The 20,493-nt window shown below is 43.1% G+C and overlaps 1 protein-coding gene and 1 pseudogene across 1 annotated transcript; both read left to right on the top strand.

The window, feature by feature from the left end:
- The first annotated feature begins 5,753 nt into the window (after positions 1-5,753).
- On the top strand, positions 5,754-6,376 carry LOC114083562 (ubiquitin carboxyl-terminal hydrolase 27-like; annotated as a pseudogene).
- A 5,775-nt stretch (positions 6,377-12,151) lies between these two features.
- LOC139703126 (melanoma-associated antigen E1-like) lies at positions 12,152-14,814 on the top strand. Its single transcript, XM_071606067.1, has 3 exons — positions 12,152-12,303; positions 12,357-12,421; positions 13,271-14,814. The coding sequence occupies exons 1-3, from the start codon at positions 12,152-12,154 to the stop codon at positions 14,812-14,814; spliced, it is 1,761 nt and encodes a 586-aa protein (XP_071462168.1).
- Positions 14,815-20,493: the final 5,679 nt, after the last annotated feature.

Below are 20,493 nucleotides of genomic sequence, written 5' to 3' on the forward strand. Positions count from 1 at the left end.
GGAGGTGTTTAGGGGCTGCTCTTTCACAGGACACATTCCTTCTTTGTTGGTGGTCTCTTCATGCAGGTCTCCATCTGCTGTAAAGGGGCAAGATTAGGAAGGTTAAGGAAATTGGGATGGGCTCCAATCTGAGGGATGCACCTTTCCCTTCCTCAATGCTAAGGGCCCTGCTTGGGTATTGACTTTGTGTTCTGAGAGACCCTCCCCTCATTATGTGTGAATTATGAGAAGCCTGTATGGAGTGTGTATCTCTGGGGCTAGCTGTAAAGGAGGGGAGAAGCTGGAGGGACACTGGATGCATGGAGGTTTTCCAACCAGGGCAGATTCTGGGGGTGACCTGGTGTCGATTTGCTCTCCTGTGGCCCTGTTTCTTCTCCATGTTTTAGTTCTCTCTGGCTGTACTGTGATAAAGTGGGTCAGAATTAGCAACGTTGTTCTGTGTGAAGCATCACCAGTCATTCTGGTGATGACTGGGTAGTTTTTGATGGAGGTGGAATCCCTGAGACTCTCAGGGCCACTGTGCTCTCTTTTCTCCCTTTCAAATTTTGCCAGTAACACACACACACACACACACACACACACTACATAGAATAATTCCAAATGATTGAAGGAGACCAGAAATATAGGTGGTGCTAATTGAGACCAGTAAAGACCACATATTCCCCTTTGACATGCTTCCACCGACCAATAGGTAGGCAGGCCATTTCCTATCTGTAAACCTGTACCTCATTGACCCCTGAGCACCTCTTAGTGACTCCATTTCTGCCTGTTTTCACCTCACTGGAGTTTTGGTTATGTGTGCTCTTCTACCTCCTGTTTATGTTATTTAAACCCTAATTCTAAGATATGCAGTGAGGTCCAATTTCCTAGATGTTGGAGTCTCATAATCAATATCTCCACCACCTCCCCCTCTCCTTTTCACTAAACCTCCTTGAAAACTTCAGAGGAAGGCAACATATGGAATAATCACCACATTTTGCAGAGATCATAACATGTCTTGAAGCTTCTTGTCATGGTGTTTTTTAAACAGAGTGTGTATGTTGAGAGAAGTTAAAAAAAGCTAGCCTGAAAATTGTAAGCCTTCTATTCACACTGTATGAGGTGATGTCACTTAGAACCATGAGAATTGCAGTGATCTTTCCAGCACCTACAGCAACACCAGCTGAGTTGGGAGCTGCTATGATCTGAATGTGTCCCCCACAATTAATAGTCTCCAACTTAATCTCTAGTGCAACAATATTAAGAGGTATAGCCTTTGAAAAATGATAATGGCATGGAAGCTCAGCTCTTGAGCTTGGATTATTGCCCTAATAAGTTGATGAAAGGACCTAGCCAGGTCTCCTTTTGATTTTCTGTCCTTTTCATGTAAAGATACAGCATTCTGCTGGGTACAGTGATGCACTGCTGTAATCCCAGTAACTCAGGAGGATCATGAGTTCAAAGCCAGTCTCAGCAGATTAGCAAGGCACTTCGCAACTCAGTACAAAAAAGGGCTTGGGATGTTTCTCAGTAGTCAAGCACCCTGGGTTCAATCCCTGGTACCAAAAAAAAAAAAAAAAGATACAGTATTCCCCCCTCTGGAAGAAGCAGCCTCTGGAGCACCATCGTGGAAACAGCAGCCCTTACCAGACACCAAACCTGGAGGCAGTTTGATCTTGGACCTCCCAACCTCTGAAAATGTGAGAAGTAAATTTCTATTCCTTATCAATTGCCTCATCTGTGGTACTTTTTGTAGCAGTTGTCATGATTTGGGTATGAGGTGCCCCACAATGATCCTGTGTTAATGCAGGAATGCTCTGAGGTGAAATGATTGGGTTGTAAGAGCTATAACCTAATCATTCCATCATAGTTTGAATAGACTTAACTGGTTGGTAACTATAAGCAGATGGGGGATGGCCGGAAGTGTCAAGTCACTGGAGGTATTCCCTGGAAGGGTTCATCTTCCCTATGCTTTTCACCCCACTCTGCTTCCTGGCCACCATGAGAGGAGCAGTGCTTCTATGCCATGATGTTCTGATTCACTGTGGGCCCAGAGCAATGGTGTTGGATGAAACTCTGAAACTGTGAGATAAAATAAACTTTTCTTCTTTTAAGTTGTTCTTGTCAGGTGTTTTGTTCACAGTAATGAAAAGCTGACTAATATAGCACAAACAGACTAGGACAGAATCTAAGTATCTACAAGTTGGAAACTATATTTTGCTAAATTTCTGTGAGTTTATGGTAACAACTGCTAGCAGGTCAAATCAGCTCTTATTAGAGCATTCAACCTCAAAGATGATGTGTAGGTTGTATACATCACCACTGATAATAATGGAAAAGTATAAGCACACTTCTCTCTTATCTCTCAGACAAATGTTCCTACTAACAAATTCCTCTGAAAGAAGACTGGCTCTTATTTCAACCTCCAAAACTATACTCAGTGTGAGGGAGTTAAATAGTTATGATTATTCTCTCCAAGAGAACATTAGACTGTGCTCACTCAGAAAATTCAAATACATGAATGAATCTGTTGAACTTTCTAAAACCACTGATATCCACTGTGAGGAGGCATCTATTAGATCCTACTCCTAATCCTAGGGGAGTAGAATCCTAATTCTGAGATTTAGAGGGAAGGTGCATGACTGTCCAAGAGAGATTAACATAACATCAAATGTTTTCACTAATAAATAGTAATAATCTTGTAATTGGTCATGGGCCCTGGAGATTGCAGCTTTCCTGGGGATTGTGGCCTTGGATTCTGTTTTTTGTCAAAATGAAGGAAAAATCATCCTGGGCTATAACCTTTTTGAGGACACATTGTTGTTCTCTGTGTTTCTCATAGCACAGAGTACCTAGCACAGTAGTACATTTAAAGGATTGATCTTTATTTACTGAGTGCATGTTCCTGTACATGAAGTGCCTACAATGGATCATCAGGTGAACTGGGTCACAACTTTGAGATATCTTTGAAGGAAAATGTTTTCTTTTCCTGTGTTCTGTATATCAGACATTGTGCTATCTACTGGTTTAAAGGTGGGGATTAAGAAAGAGGGGTATGAAAGTTGAAGTTTGCCATAAAGATTTTTTGCTATAAAGATTTCTTCATCAACTTACTGGGTTTATGCTACAATAAACCTATTATAGTGTGAAAAAAATTGTAATTTGAAAGCATGCTCAATATATTTTGTCTACTGACCATCACAGCTTAACAACACAGTACACCATTATGTATTGTCTGTTTGTGATTTAATGGCTGACTGTGAGCTGCGATTTGCTGCTGCTGCTGCTGCTGCCACCACCTCCCAGCCTCTCAAGGAAATATTGTATTATATATTTCTAGCCCAGCAAAAGATCAAAATTCAAAATTTAAAGTATGATTTCTACTGAATGAGTATTGCTTTTACACCAATCAGTTGAAAACTAAAATACAATTGAAATCATTGTAACAGATTACATAATTAAGACTCAGAGAGCATAGGTGTTTTATCTGAGCTCACACAGCTACTAAGTTCCTTGGCTCAAGTCTGAGCCTGATGCCCTTGGTTATGTTTCCTCTCTCCTACACTCCAAGATAATATCCCTATCTCCAATTTACTCCCTGAAATTAGACTCTTATTGGTCCCTTAGGAATTCATACCAAAAAGTTGCCATTCCTCTAAACCTTTAACCCACTGGGCACCAGTGAATATTTTTGTTGTTGTTGTTTGTTTGGTTTTTTTTTTTTTTTTTTTTGCTATGGAAACTAGGCCAGGAGTATCTCCCTTGTGACTATACCTAATGGATAGGTCAGAAGAGATGGCTGGCTAAGGAATAATTGGAGCCCAAGTTAACCTAGACCTTTAAGTAAATAAAGGATCCAGGGATATTGTTGGGTGGTGGAGTGAGGGTGTTGGGGCTTCAAGATTTGTTTAGTGATGGAATTAGACTGTAGGAGGATGGGAACATAGTAGCAAAGAAGTACCAGAAATAGCTTAGTGACTTGATTTACAGAGGCTTCAAGGACTGAGTAAAGCAGAAAACTCTCTTGCCCTGGGCTTCCCTCCTCTATACAAGTGCCAGGGAGTAATTCTGCCTTGTCTAGAAGCTTTAGCACCTGAAGTAGGGCAGAGGGTGTCCTGACTTCCACAAAGGAGTCAGACCTGAGGAGACCCAGGGGAATCCTCTAAGCCTTTATAGCTGTAGTGTACGTTTGCTAGATTTTCTTGCCAAGGTCATTCCATTCACCATTAATATCTATTCTGAGCAACTTTCCTCTAGGATATGGTGGGATATACTGGTTGATTAGATCCAATTTTGCCATGTTCAAACCATCAGAATAAGGAGGCATAAAAGATAGCTGCATTGTTAAAAGCTAGATTGGTCTTCGGAATTATAATCCTGAGTGTAGAGTTAGTGGATTTCCTCCCTTTACACTGCACTTCTTTTAGCACCACCCTGTCCTTTTCTGTTCAGTTCCCCTGTTCAGGTTATATACAAGATCCCTGACAGGTTTTGCATTCTGGCAAGGCCTTTAGACAGATTCTTACATGTAGAGTTTGCTATGGGTCCTCTGGGCTATTCCCACATGAACAGTTTATAACTAGAGGTAGAAATTATGCTTTATATGAAGCAGAAACTCAAGAAAGCAGAAAAAGCAAGACAAAGTTGGGCAGCTGTCATGGGTGTTACAGTATATGAACAGAGTCTACTCTTGCTTTTCATGTGTCTTTTTTGCCTGCTGCTTTGGTTTAGATTATAAGAGCTGTAACCTAATAAGGAATTAATCCACTCATATGGATTAACTGGGTGGTAACTGTAGGCAGGTAGTGTGTGGATGGAGGAAGTAGTTCACTGGGGGGTTTGCCTTTAGAAAATCTATTTTGTCCCTGGTAAGCAGAGCTCTCTCTGTACTTCCTGCTTGCCATGTTCTGAGCTACTTTTTTCTGCTAACCATTCCACCATGATATTCTGCCTCACCTCAGCCCAGAGCTATGGAGTCTGCCAACCATGCACTGAACCTCTAAAATCATGAGCAGATATACTTTTCCTCTTAAGTTGTTCTTATCAGGTCTTTTAGTCACAGCAACAGAAAAGCTGACTAAAAACACCTGCTTTACAGAGAAATATGTTAATGAATATGTTGAAACAGTACCACTTAGCTGTGGACTTCTACAATAAAGTTACTTTAGGTTTTATGTTTCATGATTATATACATGATAAAGATTACTTGATAAACACAATTGGACAATAGTTAAAGCAGTGAAAACAGATTTTATTCAGTAAATACTGACAGTACAGAAAATAGCTAAGCTTCATTCCAAATTACATAGAAGTAATTTGTGAGTTCTAAAGGTAGAATGAGGAAAGAGGGAGAGCAGGGACTCAGTAGACTTAATAGAAGTGAAAAACTACAGGGGGCTCACCAGCATATATGTCATAAGACCAGCTGAGATTGCTAGCTGGGTTCTATTCTTCCATAGACACTGGGACAGGAGGCCCTATCCTTCCTGATTATTGCATTTCAAGAGAATGGCTCTCAGGTCCTTTAGAAAGACATTTCTGAATAGTAAGATACACATATTCAAAAATATAAGCCTCTTTTGGTATATGCACTAAGAAAAGTAGGTCGGGGGCCTTATTACCTGGTGTTGGCTAGAAAAAAACAGTATATTCTAGCAGCCTTAAGCTTTTTTAGGCAGGCATTTTAATGGGGAGCTGGTATCATGTTAGGGACATGACATTATGCTGCTAGAAGCTGTTCTGTAATTTAACAAGTCTTTTACTGCAAGAGTTTGATGGAGCTCTGCACTTCTCAAGACATTGAGCATATTGTAAGAAAAGAGCAAATGGAAAACTTAGAAATTCCAAACCTCAACACCAGTGGGGATTTCTCACCAAAAATGTACAGCTTCAAACCTTGGCAAGAAGATTCCTCCTGGTAACCAACTAGACAGGAACTAGAATTGCTAAGGCATAACCCAAACAGGAAAAAACTCCCCTCAAATTCCATTATAGGCTTAAAAGGACCAATAAATCTTGGCAACACATGCTTTCTGAAGTGCATTGTCCAGATCTTACCTTCACTCCAATACTGAGAGATATTCTTCCCTCTCAGAGGCACATATATGAAATGTTAAAATCAGAGTTGAGTTTGGTCTGTGAGATGTCTTCAGTCTTTTGGGAGTTGTATTTTGGAAACCCATTTCCTCACATTCCCTATAAGTTACTGCACCTGATATGGATACATGTTCATCATTTAGCAGAGAAGAGGCAACAGACTGCCTACAATTCCTTATTTTGGCTGCACAGGCATTGAAAATGTGATTATGTTGAGAAGGCAACTAATAATTTCAACCACTTTAACTGCATTATAAACCAAATATTCACAGGTGGCCTGCAGTCTGATGTCACCCTTTAAACCTATCAAAATGTTTCCATCACATTCTGGGACATCAGATCACGCTTATCTGGGTTTTTTTTTTTAATGTTTTTAGTTATAGATGGACACAAAACATTTTTTTTTTAATTTATTTGTACGTGGTGCTGAGGATTGAACCCAGTGCCTCACAATGGGCTAGGCAAGTGATCTACCAATGAGCTACAACCCTGGCCCATGTGCTTATCTAGCTTTTCCTCCCTGATCCTGATCTGGCTGATCCTGCTCAGGATCCCTGGAAAGAAGAGCATCTCAATCAGAACTATGTCCACAGATTACCTGTGAAGATTCACAAGGCCTGAGTACCTCAGAAGCATGACCAAAATCAAATGCATATTCCTCACAATGAATAAATTACCCACTGTGGCCTGTTTTGATCTCATTTGAACACCTGATCAAACAGAGGCACAAAACCACTACCTACAACTCCTTTCTTCTGGAACTGGATATGATACCATATATGGCCTTAAGTAAAAAAGAGTAAGATGAACAGACAGTTGCAGCTGTAGACTAATACATAAAACAACAATAATAACTATTCCTTGTTTGTAATGACTAATTACCAAGGAACCTTGTGCAATGGCCACTATACCAGCTTCATCTGGCACCATAAAGACCAGTAGTTCAAGAGTAATGATACCATTATAACCAAGACTAATATTAAGGAGACGCTGGACAACGAGGGCATTTACTGTTCTATCACAAACTAGTCCTTAAACATGAGTAAATTTTACCCAGCTGATCATCAAACTGCAGATTGGTGCTGCAGATTGGGACTGCAGATTGGTGCAGCCAATTTGGAAAGCAGTATGGAGATTTCTTGGAAAGCTGGGAATGGAGCCACCATTTGACCCAGCCATTCCCCTTCTTGGTCTATTCCCTAAAGACCTAAAAAGAGCATGCTACAGGGACACTGCTACATCGATGTTCATAGCAGCACAGTTCACAATAGCAAGACTGTGGAACCAACCTAGATGCCCTTCAATAGACGAATGGATAAAAAAAAATGTGGCATTTATACACAATGGAGAATTACTCTGCATTAAAAAATGACAAAATCATAGAATTTACAGGGAAATGGATGGCATTAGAGAAGATTATGCTAAGTGAAGCTAGCCAATCCCTAAAAAACAAATGCCAAATGTCTTCTTTGATATAAGGAGAGTAACTAAGATCAGAGTAGGGACGAAGAGCAGGAGAAGATTAACATTTAACAGGGATGAGAGGTGGGAGGGAAAGGGAGAGAGAAGGGAAATTGCATGGTAATGGAAGGAGACCCTCAGGGTTATACAGTGGAGGGGGTAGAGAGAGAGGAGGGGAGGGGAGGGGAGAGGTGGGGAGGGGGGAGGGTGGAGGATGGGAAAGGCAGCGGAGCACAACAGACACTAGTATGGCAATATGTAAATCAATGGATGTGTAACTGATGTGATTCTGCAATCTGTGTATGGGGTGAAGGTGGGAGTTCATAACCCACTTGAATCAAAGTGTGGAATATGATATGTTAAGAAATTTGTAATGTTTTGAACAACCCACAATAAAAAAATTAAAAAAAAACTGTGAAAGAAAAAAATACACAGCCTTCTGAAGCTCTAAAAGACTTTCCTAAATGAAAGATGATGGCATTTATACTACAACAGCAAGTATCAAAATATGAATAACCTACTTATCATAGGCAGAGGAAATCACAGTAAGAAATGAACAGTGATAAGTGTCTACATGCTCTCAACCGGAAAAGAGACAAGAGGAGAAATAAGTTCTCAGCAGCCAAATCAAGAAGGAAGATTAAAAGAACTATCCTGATAGAGACAGCAGGAGGAAGAGAATTCTGACACTAGTATTATGGTCCATGAGATATAATTAATTGTGAGTATGGTAGGGATGACTTCATCACCATAAATAATTCCCATTGGTGCCTCAACTCCAGATAATAGATCATGTAATTGTTACCTATTTTATAGAAGAAAGGAAGAAAATCTAGGATAAATCAAGCCTGCCTTGTTTTAATGGAGGATACATGGATAAAACAACAGCAGAGTAATTTTCTACTATACTTTTTATTCATTTCATATGTTAAATTCAGCATAAAGACTTACATAAGTAGGATCTAATTTTAGTTTTGATATAGCTAGGCATTGGTTACAAGGGAATATATATTAATCTTTTTCCTTGTCTGTATGTTTGAGATTAATTCACAATAAAAATATTTCACCCTAAAAACAAACAAACTGCAAATGTAATCCTTTTTGCTTCATAATCATAGGAATGCACACACTATAAACTTCCTTGAAAGCCCCCAAATTTTGGAAATTGTAAAAAAAAAAAGTCAATACCTGCATTGCAAAACAATTCATAAGAATCATCAATGGATTAGAAATGTGAGAAGTCCCCAAACTAGGTACAGTAGATGGGGCTAGACTCACTTTTTCCAGTAATCTAAGTAAACTCACAATGAGTGCAAAGGTTGTGGTAAATGGGGAGCTGATGCAAGAGTGCTCTATGCCCTGAAGAAGTACTTGCTTCACTGCCACAAACTGGTAGGCTTACCCAAAAGGAGGTCTTATAGGTTCTGGTTACAAAGAAAAATTCAGTTAGAGAATGAGCTTATAACACTGAATTCCCATAAAATCCTACCAGAGTTGAGAAGAAATTTTAAAGAATTATTATTATTCATTACAATAATATACATTATTATCCTCTGTGTATATATGATTATATGACCAGTGTGATTCTAAATCATGGACAACCAGAAGTATGAGAAGTTATATTCCGTTTATGTATGATGTGTCAAAATGCATTCTACTGTCACATATAACTAATTAGAACCAAAAAAAGATAATTTTCAGTACTCTAGGCACATATAACTTCAAACTTCAAAAAAATAAAATAAAATAAAATGGAGAGGAGAACCAGAGTGGTTGGTGTGTGCTATTTGACTCCTAGAAGACTTTTATGCCCATCATATTCTGTTCTCACTCATTATAAAAGACAAAGTTCAGCCTGAATCAAGTGGAGCCTGTAGTATGCCACTGTCTGGGTATTTGAGTACAAACAGTATATGCTGTTTATCAATAATTTGTTGACCACACCCCTCCATGCTAGTTTCCTGAGTGGACATGGCCACTTCCCCTTGTGTCAGGCTAGGATCTTATCCTTCCTCTTTACTGGACTTCTTCCAACACATGGAAAAATCTCTTATCAACAACCTTTCCAGATATGAAAATGATAAGTTAGGAGAGAACACAAGGAAACAAAAGAGTAGGGCTCAAAGGACACCATGTTCTGCCTCATCCATATCATTATTGAATGAAAATACAGAATTATTTCCCCACAACCCACTGGGTTTTTCACCTGGGAAGTTGCAGACATGAGGGACTAAACACTGAGAGTTTTTTACTCAATTACTGTTCAAACTGAAGTAGAAGACTTACAATGTCCTCCAGAATCTCTGTCTCCTCTTCAATTGAAGCCTCCATAGCCTTGTTGTTAACATAGGCCAATATATATCAGAGAGTCAGTGAGTACCCCTTAGCTGTTTGTCATTAACCCTTAATCCAAAAGGCACTGTAGAATGCAGTGGAATCAAGAGCACTACTAGAGGTGTGGAGGATACATGGAAATGTAAAAAAATCAGGCCCTCTCAGGTTTGGGCCTTGGCTATATTGTTCAGTTCGTCTATGAATCAGGGATCCAAGTCAATGGGAAGAAATGACTGCCACGTTTAGGAAGATCCCAAGTATTTAACACTGATCCTTCCCCACACGGCTTTCCTTGCCCATCATTCCCCATCCCAACCACAATGAGTCACTAGCCTTAGCTGGAAGGCCATTTCTTTATTGAATCTGTTCTTTCCTGAAAATTTATTGAATTAGAACAGCACCAGCCCATTGCGAAACACTTGTAAGAGATCATAATATTAAATTCATTGTTGGAGTTTGTCTTCTGATTTACCCTACATGAACCTATAACATTTTGCCTGTTTCTCAAGATGAGAATCCCTTCCACCTATAGATCATGACTGCAAGACACTTCATTTAAAGTATCTCCAGAGAGAAATTTAAAAAAAAAAAAAAGACGGGAAGATAAGGCTAGAGAGATCAGACTTTTCTATTTCTACAGAGAAAAATCAAAGGAAGGGATATTAGTGAACTTATCAAGGTTAAAGTACATGTAAGTGATTTAGAATGGGCCAAAACTCATGTTCCTAGGTCTGAATTCAATGCCTGTTTCTCCACAGGAGGCACCCGCTTTCTACACAAGTGCAGATGTCTGGACTTCCCTGGGTACAATTTGGCTGCCAATTCTGCTTTCCCAGTGATACACATTGCCCTACCATAGAATTCATTCACCAGATGCAGCCATATTCTATTTCACAAACTCCAATGAAGGCCAAGAAATATCAAAGACTATATATAGGCTAGACAGGGCTTCCCCAAGTGAGACTACAAACTGAGCCTCTGTTGAGCAAGCATTTAATCCCTTCCAGCCAAACAGGTAAAAACCATTCACTTGCCTTTTAAGAGTTCAGTTAAGAACACATGTAAGAACTTTTCCATCATGTATTCCTTCAACATGAATTTATTAAGTACCACATTCTCAACACTGCTTCAACACCTTGAGAGGCCTGCTATGTCTGTGCCTGCTATGTGAAAAAGGCTTTTCATTTACTATCTCATTTCATTCATACAATCCTATGAAGCCAGTACTTTACCTCCATCTTTCAGGTGAGAAAACAGCCTCAGAGAAGTAAAGTGACTTGAGCAAGCTAATACTTGCAATGACATGAGAAAAAAAAATCAAAATGCTAGCTCTAGGGCCTGCCTCAGGGCAGTAAAAACTGGCTCAATGCCCTTTTGGACCAACCAAGATAAGCTTCAGGGAGAAAGATGCCTCTGAGCAGGCAGATGGAATTCAGATAGTTGGAGAAGAGAGAGAAGGTGATTTAGGCAGAGAAAACAAGTGAGCAAAGTTCAGAGTATGCTCTGAAAGAAGCAAAATAAATGAGGTACTCAGGAAGACTGGAGCCTGGAAACCTTGGAGCCAACCTGCACTCCCCTGCCTCCACCCCATTCTCCATTTCCTTCCAGCCTCCTAAGCCTTTCAGTGGTCACCCTCAAAATGCCTGTCTCCATCCCCATAGCAACAGCTTCAAGGCTCACTTTCAAGCCTCTTGCTTCTTATTTTAATTGCTTCCTATGTGGTCTGCCAGGAGATAGGTTGCCCCTCCTTGAGGCTGCACAAATGGAGGTCTGATCCTCTTACTGCCCTGTTTAGTAACCCCTGAGAACGCAGAACACTGCAAAGGCTCTGCACCTTTTTCAAACTACTGGCTTTGCACTCCTATGTCCTCTCATGGCCCAGCACTTTGGCCATAACATTATCCAGGTCCTAGATGAGCCTAAGAATTAATTAGATACGTATAGTATAAATGCTTTCTGAAAACAGGGAAAGTGAGTGAATGCGCTGCGTAGGACAGAACAGGAAAGGAGGGCTGAGGTCAAGGGATTCCTTCCAAGAATACACCCCCACCTCTGTCCCGCACGCCTTCCATTCCCCCCCCCACCTCCTGCCGGCCTCCGTTGGGCATAGAGACTCACTCTTTCCCAAGACCCCAGTGGTAATAATTATAGAATATAAAGAATGATCTTCATTCCTTTCCCCCTTTCTCCTCCTCCCCCTCCCCAATTCCTTTTCCCCACCCCCACTCCCACTCTCAGATGCCCGCCTCCCATTCTCTCCGCCAGCCCACGGAAACTGGCAATGCAGACCACCTCACTTCCGGTGCAGGAGTCAGCGGACGTGCAGGAAGTGGGGCGGGGCGAAGCCATCCAAGGGGAGCTCTCTGACTGGAGGATTCTGGGAAGGAAGTCCGGAGGGCCAGAGGCGGGCGCGGTTAGCCTGGAAGCTGCTGCGTGGGAGTTAACCACATAGCGGCTAACGGTGACATTTTTGTTGCCCGTGGCAGGAACAGCATTGTCAGCAGCTGTAGAGGCGACAGCAGCGGCGACGGCCACATCGGCGACGGCAGAGGTAGGGAAGGTAGGGGGCGGAGGTTGCTGTAGAGAAAGTAGGTACCTTAATGATAGAAGCCGCGGTGACAGCAGTGGGAGCCGTATCAGCTGAAGCGATAAGTTTCTGAGGCTACTCAGAAACTATTCCCTCCTGCTTTCCAGTCTGGTGTGATCTGTATGCACAGATCTCTTGACTTGCCTGCGTGAATTCCATCCCCCATTCCCAACGGGGCTGGAAACAAGCTGCAAGGACAAAATAGTGGGCCTCATCGAAACTCATACACTGTGGGAGAGAATTGAGGTGCCTACAGCCATATACAGGGCCTGATGTCTTCACAAGGCCCAGGGGCTTCCAGGACCTTCAGGGCCTCCCTTGGCCCAAGCACCTTGGGGATGTCAAACAACATGGAGACCCTTAGTCCTTATTCATTTTGCCCCAACAACTTGAGAGGCACAGGATGGAATCCTAACATGTTGTGGAGACTGAGTTCTTCACAAGGATTGAGCACCTCCTGGAGGGGCCCAACCGTCTGGAGGGGTCCCACAGCTTGGCAGAGACCAAATACTTGGGGGACCCCAACCTCTTGGCTAGACCCAACCACCTGGCAGGACCCCAGCACCTGGCAAGATCCCAGTGCCTCACTAGGTGTGAGCATTCGGCGAGGCCTGAGTACCTGGAGGGGCCCTAACCCATCAGAGATCCGGAGCCCTTGGAGAGGCCCCAGCACCTGGCAGGCCCCAAACAACTGGAGGGGCCCAAGTACCTGGAGAGGTGCAAGCACTTGGCGAGGCCCTAATGGTCCCAGAGGCCGTGGTAATCCACGGGTCCAGAGCCCATCTGAGACTCATAACACCATGTGGGTCCCAGGCACTTCCTGGGGCCCAAGTCCTTCAAGGGGTCGTGGCAACTTCCAAGGCTGCAGCAGCTCTCATGGCTGGAATAATTCTCATGACTGGAGCATTTCTCATGGCCAGAGTACTCCTAGGAGACCCAGTATCTCTGAGATTCCAAGTGTATCACAAGGGTTGGGTATGTCAGAGACTCCAGGTCCTTCCTGGGACCTGAGTACTTTGGAGACCTCAAACACCTCACAAGACCCAAGCAACTGGGAGGCCCCGAGCAATTCCAGTGGTCCAAACACAGGCTTTAGCACTTCAAGGGACCAAAGTACTTCTAATCATCTAAATATATCAAGTGTCCCTAGTACCTCAGAGATTACAGGCATCTCTGAAATTCCAAGAGCCTTGAAAGTTGAGATGGCTTCAAATGATCTCAATACCTTGAGGGCCCCAAGAGTTTCTAATGGCCCAAGGATCTATGAGGATCCCAATACATCGACATCTATGAACAGGTATGAGGCCCCAAGAAACTTAAAGGCTTCCAACATCATGGAGACCTCCAGTACTTTAAAGGACCCCAGAATCTCTGAGGCTCAAAGCACCTCTAAGGCCCCCAGCACTTCTGAGGTCCCAAGTACCTTGAAGGCTCTGAGCACCTTGAGTGTTCCAAGCACCACAGAGACGGTGAGTGCCTCAAAGACCCTAGACATCTCAGAGGTCCCGGCTGCCACAAAGGCCCTTACCACCTTGAAACCTCCAAGCATGCATGAGACCTCCACCACTTTAAAGACCCTAAGCACCTCAGAGGCCTCTAGCATGTTAAAGGCCTGGAGTACCTTGAAGGATCCAAGCACCTTCAGATCCCCCAGCACCTTAAATTCTCTGATTGCATCTGAGTCTCCCAGTACTCCAGAGGCCCCTGGAATCTCAAAGGAACCCAGCTCTTCAGAGATCCTTAGCTACTCAGAGGCCTCAAACATCTCTCAGAAACAAAGAATCTCAAAGGCTTGGGGTATGTTGAAGACCCAGAAAAACTCAAGATCCCCAAGCACTATCAAACGTGAGAAAAGTTTCAAAAAAGGTCTCCTAACTGTGATGTTAGGCATCATTTTCATGGTGGGCACCTGTGCTACAGAAAGCCTCATTTGGGAGGTTCTGCAAAAGTTAGGGGTGCAGCTGAAAAAGAAGTACAGAATATTTGGGAACCTAAAGAAGGTAATCACCCAAGAGTTTGTACAGCGTGGGTACCTGGAATATAAGCCAGTGAACAATGGTAGTCCACTGGAATATGCATTCTTCTGGGGACCTAAAGCCAACCGGGAAAACAGCAAAATGGAAATTTTACAATTTGTAGCCAAAGTTTATAACAGAGACCCCAGGGATTGGCCATCACAATATAGGGAAGCTGTGAAACAGGAGGAGGCCAGAGCCAGGATGAAAACCAAAGCACTGACTGATGTCCGAGTCCAAGCCCATGCCAGAGTTCAAATACCTGCAGGTGTTTGTGCAAGTTCCAATACCAATTTTGCTGGCACTTCCAGTGCTAATACCAGCAACAAGTCCTGCAGCTAGTAAAGGATAAGTCATAATGATCACTTGGTGACAAAGAGCAATCAGAAGTAAGAACATCAGATCAATGGGTATTAACAATTTTGAAGAGAAAAGGAGAGAAGGAAAAAAAAACAGTGTATGGCATTAGTATTTGGGATTGTGTGAGTAACTTTAGGATTTAGGTATTATTTGAATATTGCTAAGTTTTGCCTCTTGCTTGAAGTTCACAGTATATGTCAATTAGATTTTTGTAATTTTTGTAATGGATCATAGTATTAAGTGTTCATAAGTTTTAAAGATTGGATTTCCTATTGTTGTAGAGATATGCCATAAGTGTTGTAACTGCTTTAAAAAAATGAGAAATTTTCATCATATACTGATATGAATTAAATATATAGTACTTAAAATGACGGATCTATAAATATTTGAATGGATTTACAAGTAAAATAGATGTATCCTAAATAAGGAAAACAATGACAACAAAACAAACACATTTATGTATATCCTTCTGTATTCTTTGTGTTTATTGTAAGATTGAAATTTTCCATGATTTAGTTTTCCATGTGTTAATTACCACAGATTAAAGAGAAAAATAAAAGCCTATTAACCAGTAAACTATGTTAATTTACTGACCACCTATCTGTTGTGTGAGGAATAAGTTCTGTGGATAACTCTTAGCACTCGGGGCCCAGATAACATGAAAGAAAAATATGTGAACTGGAAGTATGGTAAGTACTATCATAGAGACTCAGAATGAAGTGCCAAAAAATATGGAACATTATGAGAACACTCCTTAGTAATAGGATGGAAAAGAGGACATTATACTATGCTTAAATTATATGAAAAGAGGGGAAAGAGTGAAGGGGTGGTTGCAGGGGAAAAAACAGACAACCATATGCTACAAAAATAAAAATGAAGGGACTGTAAGAAAATTCTTTATAAGATGACAATCTGATTAGTGAAAGTAATACTAGAGATGGGAGAGCGTAACTATACAGGAACTGAAGCAGCAGGGACATTGGAAGAATGACAAGGTTTACACTGAACTGTTAAGTCTTGTCTGTCAAGGGAAAACCAGAGAATAAGAAATGAGGCAAAGGAAGAGGGGAGACTGACCAGAGCCTCAAAGGGTAGCTATTATGGCTGAATTTAAACTAATGATAATAAAATGACTAACAAAAAGGATGAACCTGGAATAATGTGGAGAAAAGCTCTAAAACAGCAGAGTTACTCGGATTTTAGAGGAAAACCTGTAGCATCTCTTAAAGGTAAACTTAAATTTCTCTCAGGTACTACAGTTTGGTGTGGTGCCCACATTGTTTAGAATGTGTGTGTGTGTGTGTGTGTGTGTGTGTGTGTGTGAGTGCTCAAGCACATCTCTCCAAGGGGTAAGGTAGAATTAGCATTTCCAAGTGACACCATGTCAGGATAGCCCATGGTGTACTAAGTCTAGAGGGATGGGGTATCTTCACACCCCCAGGAGATTTTGCACTCTCACCTGGTGAGCTCAAGGAGCTCAAAGCTCTTATCCATTCCACCACAGGGGCTTCTGAATCCTCAGCCTCACCCTACACCAAATCTGGGCTTGTGGGAATCACTTTGACCATTCTCACTAGCAACAGGCAGAGAACACTCCAGGAAATTCTGACCACCTCCAGAGCTTACAACTTTTATCACCAAGAACTAGACAGTGTGTGAACTAAGTTCCCCAATAGAGAGCATGGGTGTCAGGTGCCTAACCTAGGCTTGTGGGTCTCAGTATAGCAGTGGTCTTAAAACAGAGTAGCCAGGCAACCTGCAGTCTTGCCCTGCTTCCAGCTGAGTGCCAACTCAAGTCACTGGGTGCAGGGTAAAGGCTCAGGGACCCAGAGTTATGAGCCTTTGGAACCATGAGACTTCAAACAAAGGCAGTAGCTTTGAACCCTCAGCAGCTCCAAATTCATCCAGCAAGCAAGAAACTAGTGCGAGCCTTCTGTGTTTTCAGCAGTGTGAGAGAAACTGGGCACAGAAAATGAAAAGGCATGTTTCCTGCTCTGAGAGAGCCAAGTTTGCCAATGCATCCCCAGAGATACACAAGCTGGGAATCTGAGGTACAGGTTCCTACTTAATGACAGAGAGGCTGCAAACCTCAGATCCTAGACAAGACCCCAAGTCTCTTCTCTGAAATTCCAGAGGGCTTTCCTGTAGGTCATCCTGCTTTCTGCTTCTGCCTGCCAGTGCACTTAAAAGGGGTCTGTCCTAAAATAAAGAAATAGAAAGCCCCCCCCCAAAAAAAAAAAAACTCAGAATGAAAGAATAGGAAGTTTTGGGCTGCAGTCTCCAGTCCTTTGAGGGTGGGGAAGACTCAATTAAACTTCTCCCCATTTTACAGAAGGGGATGCACAGAGGTCAAGTCAGCTAGGAAGTAGGAGAACCTGGAGAGCAGAGATGTGTTGAGCACCTCTTCTATGCCAGAGGCATGCCATGTATTATTCCTAGCAGGTCAGTATGATCACCTCCCATTGTACAGAAACCACGAGCTAGCTCAGAGAAAGACATGATGTCCTTCCCAAACCTGTCTGAATCTGTGCATTCTTAGGCCCTGGTGGGAATAAATGTCCAATTGCCAAGTAAAGGTCATTGGCAAGTGTGGGCCAAGAAGCTTAAAGCAGAGGACCAGCAGTACCACAGTTAAGTGGAGAAAGACTGGGAGGGTATACTCCAGCTACACAGTAATGGAGAGATGATGCCTGGCCCAGTGGCCACACCTGTAATCCCAGGCAGAGACAAGAGGATCACAAGTTCCAGACCAGCCTGAGCTAAAATTTAGCCAGGCCTTACCTCAAAATAAAAAGGGGGGGGGGGCTGGGGACTTAGCTCAATAGTAAAGTGCCCCTGGGTTCAATCACCAAAAAAGTGAATGGATGAATAGGTGGATAAATAAATAACAAGTAAATAGATATCCCAAAGGCCTCAGGCAGGACGCTCCACAGGGGACTGGGAAACAAAGGATGAGTGATCTGCCCTAGCCCCAGGAGGGGGCCTTCAAAGCACCAGGCTCATTCCCCAGTTGCCAGTTGGTTCAGTCTTCCCAGCACACTGCATTAGCACTACAAAGAGTTAAACAGCTTTTGATTAGGTAAACAGCAGAGGAGGGCGGGATTTCCGGTTGGCTGAGAAATGAATGACAGGTCTGAGGGAGGGGCAGGCAAAGGGGCTTCTGGAAGGTGGTGAGCAAGAGAAGCCAAAGAGAATATACATCCTGATGTTGAACGAAATCCCTGGGTTTTGAACTGTGTGCACATGGGGCACCAAGCTGTGCGTCTTTTGCTCTGGGAATCTGAAAACTAAACTGGCCTCAACCCAGCAGAGTTTCCCTGAAGTGAGTGGGAGAGCTGCAGTTTTAGTGGCAGGGATGACTGTGAAGCTGGTGGAGTTGCTGGGTCCTAGAACACTCCAGTTGTTCAGGGAACTCAGAGAGAGAGAAAGCACAAACCTTTCCAAGGCTAGGGACAGTAGCAGCTGGCATTTGCTGAGAGCCTCAATGATGCCAGACACTTGCATGGCTGTCTACATGCAGCATCTCTAACTTATTCACCGCACAGCAAGATGCCTGTCACCAGGCACAGGAAACCAAGGCAGAAACTCTAGGCCAGATCTCTCAAGCAAGATGGTGGGGTCACATGGCTGGGTAGTGACAGACTAGCACCTGAACAGAGGGCCAGCCAAGTTGGAAGCCCACACTGCTGTGTTACAAGAACAGGCACCACCAGCAGGACACCTGTGGCTTCTTCACCCAGCCTTGGGAAAGTCTTATGCTTTCAGACTCCACCAAATCCCAGGGTCATAGTGAAAATGATCATGTCACGGAAGGGTCAGGAGGTGTGAGAAAACGAGGTGAATATGCACTTTGGGAATTAGCAGTCAAAGCCCCTTTATTCTGACTTATTGTTGGTGTATAGGCAGGCATCCTTGGAGAGGTAGGTGTACATGTGGAAAGAGTATTCCTTCCAAGACAGGTGTGTCTTCCCTATTAGAGAAACTTAACCACCCTGCACACCCCATCAGTCCTCAAATCCTAGGTCCTGGCTTTTCCCACAGTGGAGCAAGCAAGGGACAACATTTCTGGCCCTGTAACCTTGCACCCTGGCACTGTATAAGGATCCAGAAGATACAATGGGCGGGCAGGACTTCGGCATCCCCTAAGCAGAGCAAATTGGATAAAACCCAAGTGGCAAACAGTGGGCAACTGCCTTTGACCAAATGACAATTTCAGTGACATCCTCCTTGGGGCCAGTATTTGGCTTTGGCTTTGGCTTCAGCAACCGGGTGCAGAGCAGATGGTGAAAGAGAAATATGGATTCTCCTTGGGCAAACAGCGGCCTCTAGGAGGTGGGTAGTGGTCAGGAGCCCTCTAACCCTTCCTTTGGCATGAAGGTGCAATACCACTTTTCTGAGGGAAAGGCTTTTGAAGTAGTGATGGAGATGCAGAAGGGCAATTAGGGTGAAGATGGACTGAGTCCTGCACACAGGCTCACACTCCATGGCTCATGGGTCACAAGCCACAATGGTTCAAAACATCAAAGAGCTTATGGAATTTCTTTGAAAATCCGTGTGAGGGCACGTGGATAAAAGAGGGTCTCTGCTCAATCAAGATTACACAGAATAATCACTGTGGAGCCAACTGAAGCTGAGAGAACAGGCTTCTGTGGAAAAGTGGACAGTACGCTTGCAATGCTCGCCACCAACAGGAAAAGTGTTCACACAGGGGAAGGAGGGGATGGCTGAGCCCATGGACAGCTAGTGAAAAGCAGGCCCAGTCAGTCCTTGACTGGTCAGATCCTGCCCTCACTCACACAACAACTGACAGCCTGGCCAAGGTGTCTCGCCATTTGCAAACGGGGAAAGTGGCAGAGATCCCTCCTGTGGCAGAGTGCTCTCCTGTGACTCTGGCCAAGGGTGCCCTGGAACCCTTCTCGGATAGTCACCTCTCAAGACTGACATGACTTGTGTCAGTTCCTGTGCTGTGATTACTTGTGGTGAAATATGAGAGAAAGGGCAAAAAAGAGGAGGAATACGATCTCCCACACCTTTGAGGTCTGGTATTGTGGTGCCTCCTGCTTCACTCTTTTTGCTTTGGCTATTCTGGGACTCTTATTTTTCCAAATGAATTTCCTCACATCTTTTTCTATTTCTATGAAGAAAGTCATGGTGATTTTCAGATGAATTGCATTAAATCAGTATACCACTTTTGATAGTACGGCCATTTTAACAATATTAATTCTGCCTATCCAGAACATGTCAGCCCCATTTTAAATATTAGAAAAGTGAAGATGGAGGATGTTTTCAAAACCAGAGGATGGAGAAAAGATGGAAGCAGAAACCCTGGTCCAGGCAGTTAGAGGAGCACATATGCACACATAGAGTTTCTCTCTCTCTCTCTCTCTCTCTCTCTCTCTCTCTCTTTCTCTCTCTCTCTCTCTCTCCCCCTTAAACACAGACACAGGCACACACACACACACACACACACACACATGCTTGTGCTCTCACACTCCCAGGTTCACGTGTTGCTGAGAGAGACCTGCCTAGGTGGGGAGGGAATGGTTATCACAGCTGCCCCTGCTGTGTCCACCTGGGACAAGTCAGATGTTCAGGCTGCTCAAAGACTTACATCTACATACACGATATGAAGAGAATCACTACTCTCTTTAACTCATACAG

The sequence above is a fragment of the Marmota flaviventris genome, chromosome X (genome assembly GCF_047511675.1).
Source record: "Marmota flaviventris isolate mMarFla1 chromosome X, mMarFla1.hap1, whole genome shotgun sequence".
Taxonomy (NCBI): domain Eukaryota; kingdom Metazoa; phylum Chordata; class Mammalia; order Rodentia; family Sciuridae; genus Marmota; species Marmota flaviventris.